The sequence below is a fragment of the Canis lupus genome, chromosome 9, assembly GCF_011100685.1.
Source record: "Canis lupus familiaris isolate Mischka breed German Shepherd chromosome 9, alternate assembly UU_Cfam_GSD_1.0, whole genome shotgun sequence".
Taxonomy (NCBI): Eukaryota; Metazoa; Chordata; class Mammalia; order Carnivora; family Canidae; genus Canis; species Canis lupus.
In genome coordinates this window covers 51296494-51308632 of record NC_049230.1, presented here as the reverse complement: position 1 = coordinate 51308632, position 12139 = coordinate 51296494, and the positions used below count along the sequence as shown (strand labels likewise).

Here is a 12139-nt window from a genome sequence, read left to right as displayed (position 1 = left end):
TCCCGTGGGGAGTGGGTGGGCTGTGTTGGTGTATCTGTATGGACGGGATTTAGGGTAGACGGTGAGTACAGAGCTCCTCGGAGGAGCCCTCAGGGGCCTCCTGTGTGAGGAGGAAGTCTGGTGATGGGACCCCAGGCTGTGGTGACCTCACTTCCCTGATGACACAGTTGCCCGGAATTTGGAACCCAGGACACCAGGCAACTGCATTTCCATACACAGCCTCCTTACTCGCTCATTCGCTAGGAGATCCTGTGAGGAGCAGGATGTTCTCGTGCTGTTTTCGAACCTCTGGGGGCCCCAGGCTGAGGACAGCGCGCCCTACTAGCAGTGCCCCTCGTGGGGGGTGTCCTGTCAGGGCTCACCGGCGCCTCTGGCCATTTGGCAGAAGGGGTCGAAAGGTAACACCCCAGGGCTGTCCCACCCAGCCCCACACTACTCTGCTGACCTGTGCAGCCTCAGTTCCCCTGAACATGCATGAGGGAGAGAAAGGAGACATTTAGGGTGGGCCCACCCTGAACAGGCGCAGGCTGATGAGGGGTCAGAACCTGGTAGGCAGTGGTGGTCACTCCCCAGGTCCAGTCTGGCTGGTGGGATGGGGTGTAGGGATGGTACCCTTCTGCCCAGGGCTGACCTTGGGCCCTGCAGGAATGGGTCACTGCGTCCCGGGTGCAGGGCTATACACACCCAGGTCTGTGTGTGATCTGGGAGCAGCAGGGGGAGTGGGCAGGAGCACAGGGAGGAGGGCCGGGCAGGGCTGTGAGGTCTCTGGGCGGCTGCCCGTCCCCCTCTTTGCAGAGCACCACAGAAGATGTTGGAAGGAGGCTCGCGGACACCAGGTCCCACCTCCCTCCAGTGGTACAGTTGTGCCCCGCCGCCCAGCAGAGCCAGCGTGGACGCAGGGACAAAGTATCAACAGAACCATCTCCAGGGGCAGGTACCCAGGACTGCCTGGAAAGGCCCCTGACCTCGCCCAGGCCACAGTTCCTGTACCTCCTACATTTCACAGGTGGGCCCAGGAGCCAAGACTGGGCTCAGAGCACCTAGCTGGGGGATGGCCATTGGGAAGATGTCCCGGGGGGGGAGGGGTGTTCCTTCCTGGCTGTGGCCACTCTAGGATGCCCTGGGTGGCTCTGTCCCTGCAGGGTTCACAGAGAGCTAGGCATGCGGTGGCGGAGCGGGGGGGGCTCTCTCTCCTCTCATGGGGACTCCATCTGACCCCTCAGAGCCCTCTCCCACGGCCCCTCTCACAGAGGTGGAGCAGCCAGGTGCAGGGGTGGGAGTCCTGGCCCCTCCAGAGCCCGAGTAAGGTTCCCCTGCATCCTGCATCTGGAGGGCCCCCTTCAGAGGCTGCTCCTGCATCAGCAGGTCTAGGGTGAGAAGGGGTGTCTGTAGAGACTCCTGCAGGGGCCCCACAGCCAGCAGATGACCTGACAGGGGTGCTTGGAGAGCTGCTACTCGAGGAAAAAGGAGCTGGATCCCAAACAGGAGGGTTGGCCTCTGTTCCTGCCTCAGGCCCTGCTCTAGCTCCTGACCCTGACCCTGCCCCTGCTCCAGCCCCTCACCCTGCCCCTGCCCCAGGCCCTGCTCCAGCTCTTGACTCTGATCCTGACTCTGTTCCAGATCCAGAACCTGTCCCTGTTACAGTTGATGCCAGTGCTCCTGACCGAGAGACTGACCCATATTCTGATGGAGACCTTTGCCTTGACCCCTCTCCTGACCCTGCTGTTGCCCCTGCAACAGCTCCTGCCACTGATGCTGCCCCTCTACTCGTTCCTGCTCTTGACCCTGACCCTGCGCCAGCTCCTGACCCTGAGCCTGACCATGACCCTGCTCCTGACCCTGATCCTGAAAGTGACCAGGACTCTGCTCCTGACCCTATCCCTCCTTCTGATCTGGACCCTGGCTTTGCTTCTGCCCCTGACCCTGCTCCTGACTCTGCTCCTGCTTCTGTCCTTATCCCTTCCCTTGCTCCTGATCCTGCCCCTTCCCCTGCTCCCGACTCTGACCCTGACCATGCTCCTGTTTATGACACTGACCCTGACCCTGCTACTGCCCCCGCCCCTTACGCTGACCCTTCTCCTTCCCCACCTCTGCCACTGCTCCTGCCCCTGCCCCTGCCCCTGCCCCTCCTCCTGCTCAGCTCCCAGAGGGCTCCCAGGAGCCCATAGCTCTTTGAAGATAATTGCTTGTACAATTACCCTTCATTCCATCACCTGACCCCAATCTCCCACCCGCATGTGTCATCCCCTCACCTTATATTCTTTCTAGTATCTATTCACTGTGTTTGTATCTTTACACATTCTGTATGGCATATACTATTTCTTTTAAATAAATTGACTTCTTTTCAATTGAACAAATTATGAGCATGAAGTGTGTTCCTGCAGCTGTGCCGTCACATCACAGGACTTTACTGCAGAATATCTCAGGCCCCAAAGGACACCCTATCCCTGAAGTCCTCCTTGAAGGCGATAAAGGAGAAACAAGGGAACACAATGACATGAGACATATAGAAAACAGATAGTGAGAGGGCAGACAAATCCCACCACTGGGTGTTACATGAAACTAATGAATCACTGACCTCTACCTCTGAAACTAAAAATAAATAAATTAAATTAATTCATTGAATTTCAATAGACTAAAATAAAATTATCAGCTAATATAACAGCAAAAAAAATAATTCCATTAAATGTGAATGGATTAAACTCTTCAATCAAAAGGAATATACTGTCAGATTGGACAGAAAACACCATCCAGCTCCATGGTCTACAAGAGAAATGCTTCAAATTCAAGATACAAGTATACTAAAATAACATAATGGAAGAAGAGACGCCATGTGAACAGCAACTGTGAGAGCTGGAGAAGTCATATTAAAATCAGAAAAATAGGCTTTAAGGCAACAGAAATATTAAAAGAGGCAAAGAAAGATAATCCATAACCAATGAAACCTGGATTCATCGGGAAGATAAAATATATAAATGTCTATGCATTCAACACAGAGTCTTCCAAATTCATGAAGGTTCTCTCCTGTACACTATGACCAAAAAGATAGAAAGAGAGAGAGAGGCAGAAACTAGGGAGCAAAGTCAAAACCAAAAATGAGAAACAGATCAAAGCTCCCAGTTGGAAAGGAAGAACTGAAGTGGCCTCTCTTCACATACAGCGTGATTCTGTGCAGAAGATCCCAGGGAATTGACAGAAACCATAAAAACCAATAAATGACTTTGCACAGTCTCAGGACACAAGATCAACATGCATGTTTCCACTGTATTTCTATATACTAACAATGAACAATCTGTAAATGAAAGCAAGAAGACAATTCCAGTTGCAATATGCTCCCAAAGAATAATGTTCTTAGAAATAACTTTAATAAAAGATGGGCAAGACCTGGGTGCTGACCCATAAAACATTGCCGAGGGCTCCGATGTTACAAGGAGATGAGATATCCCATGCACGTGGATCAGGTGACTCAGTGTTGTCAGGATGATAAATCTCCCCAAATCTCCCCAAATCAATATGTAGATTCAATTCAACTGCTGACAAAATCCAAGGGGGATTTTGGGTTGATTCTTGTTTTGTTTTGTTTTAGAAATATACAAACTGACTTTGAAATTTATATGGGATTGCAAGGGACCCAAATCGCCAAAAAATCTTCAGAAAGAACCATGTTGGAGATCCAGTAAGAAGCCCAAATACTTATGGCTCATTGATTTTGACATGGTGCCAGAGCAATTCAATAGAGAAAAAGAAAAATTCCTACTAATTCTTCCTGGGATAATTGTGTAACCACTTGCAAAAAGATTACTTCAGGCTTGACCTCACAGCATATGAAGAAACAACTCAAGAGAGCATAAATAAGAGAGAAAGTTATAAAACTCAAAGAAAAAAATAACACAGAGAAAATCCTCATGACCTTGGGTGGGCCAGATTTCTTACATATACACCAAAAGCATGATCCATTTAAAATAAGACAAATGGGACTTCATCAAAATTAAAAACTTTTGTGTTTCAAAAAAGACCATTGTACCCGCAATATCCAAAGACTTCTTTAAAAAATTAAATAAACAAAAAGTTAAGAACTCTAGAGAAAACACAAAAATAGTGAAGGAGGAGGAAGAGGCAGGGGGAGGGGTTGGAGGAGCAGGAGAAGCTATAAAAATGAACAACTCATCTAACTTTTTCGCAACGGGTTTGCCACCAGAACACAGGTGTCATGAAAACCACCGCTAAACCTAAACCAAAATGGGAAAGGAAAAGACTCCCATCAACATCATCATCACTGGACACGTAGATTCGGGCAAGGCTACCACTACTGGCCATCTGATCTACGAATGTGGTGGAATCGACAAAAGAACTATCGAAAAATTTGAGGAGGCTGCTGAGATGGGAAGAGGCTCCTTCAAGTATGCCTGGGTATTGGATAAACTGAAAAATGAGCATGCCCCTCTGGCTTACACACTGGGTGTAAAACAACTAATTGTTGGTGTTAACAAAATGGATTCCACTGAACCACCCTACAGCCAGAAGAGATAAGAGGAAATCATTAGGATGTCACCACCTATGTTAAGAAAATTGGCTACAACCCTGACACAGCAGCATCTGTGCCAATTTCTGGTTGGAATGGTGACAACATGCTGGAGCCAAGTGCTAACATGCCTTGGTTCGAGGGATGGAAAGTCACCCGTAAAGATGGGAATGCCAGTGGAACACACTGCTTGGAGCTCTGGATTGCAGTCTGCCACTGCCTCGTCCAACTGACAAGCCCTTGCATCTGCATCTCCAGGACGTCTACAAAATTGGTGGTATTGGTACTGTCCCAGGGGGTCAAGTGGAGACTGGTGTTCTTAAGCCTGGCATGGTGGTCACCTTTGCTCCAGTCAATGTTACAACTGAAATAAAGTCTGTTGAAATGCACCATGAAGCTTTGAGTGAGGCTCTTCCTGGATATAATGTGGGCTTCAATGTCAAGAACGTATCTGTCAAAGATGTTCGTCGTGGCAATGTGCCTAGGTGACAGCAAAAATGACCCACCAATGGAAGCAGCTGGCTTCACGGCTCAAGCGATTAGCCTGAACCATCCAGGCCAAATCAGTGCTGGATATGCACCTTGCTGGATTGTCACACAGCTCATTGCTTGCCAAGTTTGCTGAGCTGAAAGAGAAGATTGAACGTTGTTCTGGAAAAAAGCTGGAAGATGGCCCCAAGTTCTTGAAATCTGGGGATGCTGCCATTGTTGATATGGTTCCTGGCAAATCTATGTGTGTTGAGAGCTTCTCTGACTACCTTCCTCTGGGCTGTTTTGCTGTTCATGACATGAGACAGAAGGTTGCTGTGGGTATCATCAAAGCAGTGGACAAGAAGGCAAGTGGAGCTGGCAAAGTCACCAAGTCTGCCCAGAAAGCTCAGAAGGCTAAATGAATATTATCCCCAATACCTGCCACCCCAGTCTAAATCAGTGGCAGAAGAACGGTCTCAGACAGTTTGTGTCAATTGGCCATTTAAGTTTAATAGTAAAAGACTGGTTAATGATAACAACGCCTCATAAAACCTTCAGAAGGAAAGGAGAATGTTTTGTGGCCCATTTGTGTTTTTTTGTGCGTGTGTGGCATTTTAAGTTATTAGTTTTTAAAACCAGTACTTTTTTTTAAATTTATTTTTTATTGGTGTTCAATTTACTAACATACAGAATAACACCCAGTGCCCGTCACCCATTCACTCCCACCCCCCGCCCTCCTCCCCTTCTACCACCCCTAGTTCGTTTCCCAGAGTTAGCAGTCTTTACGTTCTGTCTCCCTTTCTGATATTTCCCACACATTTCTTCCCCCTTCCCTTATTTTCCCTTTCACTATTATTTATATTCCCCAAATGAATGAGAACATATAATGTTTGTCCTTCTCCGACTGACTTACTTCACTCAGCATAATACCCTCCAGTTCCATCCACGTTGAAGCAAATGGTGGGTATTTGTCATTTCTAATAGCTGAGTAATATTCCATTGTATACATAAACCACATCTTCTTTATCCATTCATCTTTCGTTGGACACCGAGGCTCCTTCCACAGTTTGGCTATCGTGGCCATTGCTGCTATAAACATCGGGGTGCAGGTGTCCCGGCGTTTCATTGCATCTGTATCTTTGGGGTAAATCCCCAACAGTGCATAAAACCAGTACTTTTTAATGGAAATAACTTGACCAAAAATCTGTCACAGACTTTTGAGACTCATTAAAACAAAAGTTTAACGAGAAAAAAAAAAAAGAAAAAAATATGTGTCATCTACTTCTTGGGCAGAGGACTGGTATCTAGGATTCGTACCTACCATACATTCATCGAAACAGACAATCCACCAGAACACACGGGCATAATCTGAGAGGCGTTTCCCAGGAAAGATAACCAAATGGGAACAAGTGCACAGAAAGGTGTCCGCCTCACTCCTCCTCAGGCAGGTGCAGGTGGATTCCACAGTGAGACACCTCCACACGTGGGCCGCACTGGGGACACACACACCTGAGCCGCCCCGTGTGGGTGAGGATAGGGTGCACTGGGGCTCTCACACTGGCTATGAGGGTAGACCTGGAAATCTCTGGGGTCCAAACTCCCAAGAGTGCCACACACTTACTCCGGGACCCTCCCATTCCTCTCGCGCCCCCGCCCCCCAACTCAGAGGTGCCCCGGTGTGCAGACAGGGCTCAGAGCAGCGTTCCTCTCCTGTCAGCACAGGGCCACCACCCGGGAGTGTCTCAGCAGCGGCGTGGGGGATAGAGGGAGTGACACGTCTTATAGGGGAATCTATAGGGGAATACAAACCACCAGAGCCCCCCTGAGACTAGGAATGAGTCCCAGAAGCAGAATGAGAGAAGCCGGACGTGACAGAGACACTCTGATTCCATTTCTTGAGGGTCAGACACAAGACAAACCAACTTGGAAGTGACACTATGGGGTCCCCTCGGGGGACAGAGGAAGGGACCTGGGGTGCGCGCACGACGGGGTGACCGGCGGGTCAACAGTGTGGTGTCTCGTGGGCCCTGTGTCCCCGCTGTGCTCCCGTTGGTCAGTCCACGCAGGCTGCGAGTCTGAGCTCAGACCGTTGGTGCGTGTGCTGCGCTCCCACCTCAAGCCCAGCCGCATGATGATCAAGCTCTTTGCGGGTCAGTGCCGAGGCCCGACCGCACCGTGGGGGCTCTGGCACGTGGGGGACGGGTTCATAGCCCGGATCCCACTCTTCCTCTCTGGAGACCCTGGCCCATGGTCAGCTCGGGGACTCGGTGGTTCCATGGTCAGGTGCGGTGCCCTGTCTCCCTCAGTGAGAGGACTGAGTCCTGCTGGGCTGGGCAGGGATCCATAACTGGGGTCCAGGTGGGTCCTGCCGTCCATCCCTGTCAGGCAGGGAGGGAGGTGGGAGACGGTGGCTTGTGACAGAGGGAGGAGCATGACGGGGATGGAGTCCACGTGTCCTCCAGGTGAAGGGCATGGAGAAGAGCCCGGGCCTCGGCCACTCCCCATCCCAGCCTCCTGCCCACCTGTAAATCCAGGGCGAGCTGACCAGCTGACCTCTAGGTGGTCGGTCCCTCTAGCTACCACACTGGGAGTAGGACGGTGAGAGCCAGGCAGGCTGTTCCCATTTTGATCCCAACTCCAATGCCCAGCACGACCTGAGTTGGGGGGCGGGATACAGCGGGGGGGGGGGGGTGAGTGGGGGCGGATTTTGGGTTTCTCTGCCCATCTTGGACCTTTTCCTACTTTCAGACACAGTTCAGTCTACACCAGGGAGTCGCGCAAACTACCACACGCCATCTCTCTGTAACAACCTCCTTCTGGGTTTTCTAACAAGAGACCCTACAGTCAGAGGCAGGGCAGCTGCCAGGGCCCGGCGAGCACCGTGCCAGGAGACACAGGTCAGATGCGCAGGGTCGAGGGGCTGCGGGCAGGTGCAGGGTTGTGGGGACGCTTGACTCTCCTGGAGCCTCGCGCTTAGCATGTCTCACCCCTCCCTGCAACGTGTCCATATTAATTATTCCGCGGGAAACTGGCCCCATCCTTTACACAATATTTCCCATCGCTGTAACAGCGGGGACACAGGAGTGCGCAGCCAGGTTTTCCTATAAGCCGGGCCTGGGGATCCTGCGTCCTCTGGTCTCTTTCCCAACTGTCCCTGAGGCCTGGATCGAACCGCATCCCTCACTCAGCATTGCCATGAACTCCGCATGGTGGGGGTCTAGCCTGAGGTGGGTGGAGGGGGGCGCTGGCCACGACCCGGGAGGTGGAGGGGCGAGGGGTGTGTGCTTGGCAGGGGCATGCTGGGGCGGTGGGCGTGCTGGGGGCGCAGCCTCTGTCCACAGCCGCTGAAGCCCGGGACCTGCCTGAGCACGCGCTTCCCCAATCCTGGTGCTGGGAGGTCCCTGTCCCTTGGGACGTCGGACGGTTTCCTCCAGCCCCTATGGGGTGTCGTCCTGCGCGCTGTGTGTGGGTCAGAGGCGGGGTGCAGGGTGGCCCTTGCCTGCCAGGGGCATGCACAGTCCCTGGTCCGGGTCACCCAGTGCCCAGAGTCCCTGAGGAGTTTCTCATGCTGGGGCAAGGATGGGTGCCATTTGCTAGCCGTGCCGCACTGGGGGGCCTCGATCCTCTGTCTGGGACTGACTGCCCTCGTTCGGGTGAGGAGGGACGAGCTGGAGATCTCCATCCCTCTGTGACCGCCGGGGGACCCCGACTCCAGTCAGCCTGCCCGTGAGAAGACTGATCTATGTCACCAAAGAGAGTCCCCTCTTCCAGCACTGCCCTCCCCCACCACCTGGGCGCCTGTAGGGAGAGAGGTGGGCCTGTGGGCAGGGGCACACCTGGGGTCACTTCCCTATGGTGGCCTGGTAGCAGGTGCATAGCTGTAGCTAGGCTGTGTATTTCGGACCTTTTGTATATACAGAATATACAAGACCTGCTGTTCTGTGAAGGTTCCTGTAACATAGCCTGATGGTTTCAAAGTCCACCCATGTTTGGAGCAGTATCAATAATTTGGTCAGCCTTATGCCAAGTAAGTTTTATTGGATAGATACACCACATTTTGGTTATGCATTCATCAGCTGGTGGACATTTGGCTTGTTTCTACCTTTGGGCAAGTGTGACTAACCATGCTAGGAATATTCTTGGTCAGGATTTTCATATGTGTTCGTTTCTCTTGGGTATACCCCTAGGTGTGGAATATTGGGTATATATACCTAGGTGTGGGTTATACCTAGGTGTGGAACCTGTGTTTACATGTTGAAAAATTGCCAGACTGTTTCCCAAAGGGCCACACACGTTATTCTACATTTCTACCAGCAGAGTAGGAGGATGCCAGTTTCTCCGTATCTTTGACAACACCTCTTAATAGCTATCTTTTCAATTACAACTATCCTAGTGGATGTGAGATCATATCTCATTAGTTAATTGTGGCTTTGACTTGCATTTGCATCCCAAAGAGTGATGTTGGGCATTTCTCATGGGCTTGCTGGCCACTTGTATGTCTTCTTTGGAGAAAAAAATCTATTCAGCCGTATTAATCCACTTTAATTTTTAAAGTTTGTAAAAAGATTTTATTTATTTGAGAGAGAGCTCGAGAGCGTGCGCAAGAGTGAGCATAAGTGGGGGGAGAGGCAGAGGGAGAAGGAGAAGCAGGCTCCCCGCGAAGCAGGGCTCCATCACAGGACCCCAGAATCATGGCCTGAGCCGAATGCTTAACTGATGAGCCAGCCACTCAGGTGCCCCCGCATTGCCCATTTTTAAATTGGTTTATTAGTTTCCTATTATTGAGTTGTAAGATTCCATCTATTTTCTACACATGAGTCTCTCATGTTATGTGTAATGGGCTGATAGGTTGTCCTGTTTAGTAGGGTGTCTTCTTACCTTTTTGATACTGTCTTTCAATCGAGCTATTTTTAACCATAATGAAGTCCCATGTCTGTATGTAGTTATTTTTAAAATTTAGTTTTTAGATCTGTGGTTTTGATGTCATATCAGAAGAGCCACTGCCTAATTCATGGTCTAAAACTTTTTTATTTCCTTATATTTTCTTCTAAGAGTCTTCTCTTATGATTAGCTGTCATCTGTTTTGTTTGTCGGGCTGTAAGGAAGGGATCCGACTTCCTTCTTTGCCTGTGGATATTCGGTTTTCCGCGTGCCATTTGTGGAAAAATTTCCTTCTCCCTTGGTCTCATCATTCACCAAAAATCAGGTGACTGTAAATGCGAAAGTTTATTTCTGCACTCTTAATTCCATTCCACCAATCTGTAGGTCTATGTTTATGCAACTACCACAGGGTCTTCCTTGCTGTGGTTTTGTAATGAGTTTTGAAATCAGGAAGTGTGAGTCTTCCCTCTTTGTTCTTTTTCGATATTGTTTTGGCTGTTCTGGCTCCCTGGAATTTCCATATGCATTTTATCATTGGCTTGTCAATTTATGCAAAAAAGGAAAAAGAAAAGAAAGGCACCTGATATTTGCTGGGGATTGCACTGAAGCTGCAGTTCTGTTTGTGGAGCATTGCCATCTTAATACTATAAGGTCTTCTGGTCCGTGAATATGGGATGACTTTCCATTTATTTTGGTCTTCTTGAGTTGCATTGAATAATCTTTTGTAGCTTCCTGGTAGCTTTCATGGTACAAGTCTTGGGCTTTTTATTCTCAATGTCACATTGTTTCAGATGCTATTATAAAGCAACTGGCTTTCTTCATGGAGTGTATAGAAATGGACTTTTCATTGATATGTGCTGTTCTTTTGGTTCCAGATATACGTGATGGCTCCATGGCTGTGCATATTGCGGAATGATCACGCAATAGGTCCAGCTAACATCTATCGCCTCACATAGTTGCACATTGTTTTCATGTGATGAGAACGTTTACAATTTACCTCTCTGCAATTTCCAATGTGCAACACAGTATTAACTATAGTTACCATGCTGTGTACTACATGCCTGTAACGTATTTGTTTGAAACCAGCAGTTTGTACCTTTTGACCACTTTCACCCAATTCAGTCATCCCCCAGCCCCTGCCTCTGGCAACCGCCTGTGTTCTCTGTATCTGTGAGCTCTAATTTTTTTCCTTAAGTTTCCACATATAAGTGAGATAATATGATATTTGTTTTTCTCTGACTTACTTCATTTAGCATAATATCCCCAAGTTTCCTTTCTTTTTTCTAAGGCATTTATTTTTTCATGAGAAACTCAGCGGGAGAGGCAGAGACACAGGCAGATGGAGAAGCAGGCTCCCCATGGGAGCCCGATGTGAGACTCGATCTCAGGACCCTGGGGTCATGATCTGAGCCGAAGGCAGACGCTCAACCACTGAGCCACCCAGGCATCTCGATATCTTTGGCTCATCACTCTTTCATCCGGGTTGTCACAAATGGTAAGATTTCCTGGGTAGTATTCTATTATGTATTTACACACACACACACACACACACACACACACACCCATATGTATGGACACACAAGCCCCCCATCTTTATCTCTCCACCCATCATGCACACTGTGGTGGTTTCCATGTCTAGACCCTTGTAAGGAATGCTGCCATGAATATGTTGGGAGAGATATCTTTTTGAGTTAGTGTTTTTGTTTCCGGTAGATAAATACCCAAGAGTGGGATTGCTGGATCATATGGTATTTCTATGGTTAATGTTTTGAGGAACTTCCATGTCATTTTCCACTGCGGCTGCCCAAGTTACGGTCTCACACAATTGCTCTTTTGTCTCCTGCAGCCTTCTGAGCTACTTTATTACTCCAGTAGCTTTACTGGGTATTCTCTATGATTTCCTATATACATGGTCATGTGGTTTGCAAATAGAGATAATTTTATTCCTCCCCTCCAATCGAAAATGAATTTTTTTCAATTCTTTTGCTTAATTGACATGAATGAAACCTCCAGTAGAGTGTAGACTTAGAATTGGGGAAAGTGCACATTGATCATCTTGTTCCTGACCTCAAGGACAAAGCTTCCAGGCTTTTCTACATTAAGTGTGATATGAGTTGGGCATGGTTCACAGATGCCCTTTATCAGGCTCGGGAGATTCCCTTCTGGTTCTAGTTTTCTTGAGTGTATTTGTCGTGAAATAGTTTTGGATTTTTGTAGAGGATTTTCTGCACCAAGTCATCTCTCCTTATCTCTTCTTCTGTTTAT

General features: G+C 49.0%; 1 protein-coding gene across 2 annotated transcripts; it reads left to right on the top strand.

Moving 5' to 3' along the window:
• The first annotated feature begins 202 nt into the window (after positions 1 to 202).
• Positions 203 to 2332, top strand: LOC111097549 (protein TsetseEP-like). Of its 2 annotated transcripts, none has more exons than XM_038546172.1 (3): positions 203 to 398; positions 796 to 1006; positions 1224 to 1609. In XM_038546172.1, exons 1-3 carry the CDS (start codon positions 264 to 266, stop codon positions 1304 to 1306), a joined length of 429 nt encoding a protein of 142 aa, XP_038402100.1. In that variant the 5' UTR covers positions 203 to 263; the 3' UTR covers positions 1307 to 1609. The 2 variants fall into 2 exon arrangements, with proteins under 2 accessions (XP_038402100.1, XP_038402099.1); XM_038546171.1 differs by lacking the exon at positions 1224 to 1609 and adding an exon at positions 1621 to 2332 and having other exon boundaries at positions 209 to 398.
• Positions 2333 to 12139: the final 9807 nt, after the last annotated feature.

Excerpts from the sequence above, each read along its gene's own strand:
- LOC111097549 (XM_038546171.1), top strand. The coding sequence starts at position 264 with ATGTTCTCGTGCTGTTTTCGAACCTCTGGGGGCCCCAGGCTGAGGACA. Across the intron at positions 399-795 it reads TTGGCAGAAGGGGTCGAAAG|AGCACCACAGAAGATGTTGG; the intron begins GTAACACCCCAG and ends CCCTCTTTGCAG. Across the intron at positions 1,007-1,620 it reads GTACCTCCTACATTTCACAG|ATCCAGAACCTGTCCCTGTT; the intron begins GTGGGCCCAGGA and ends ACTCTGTTCCAG.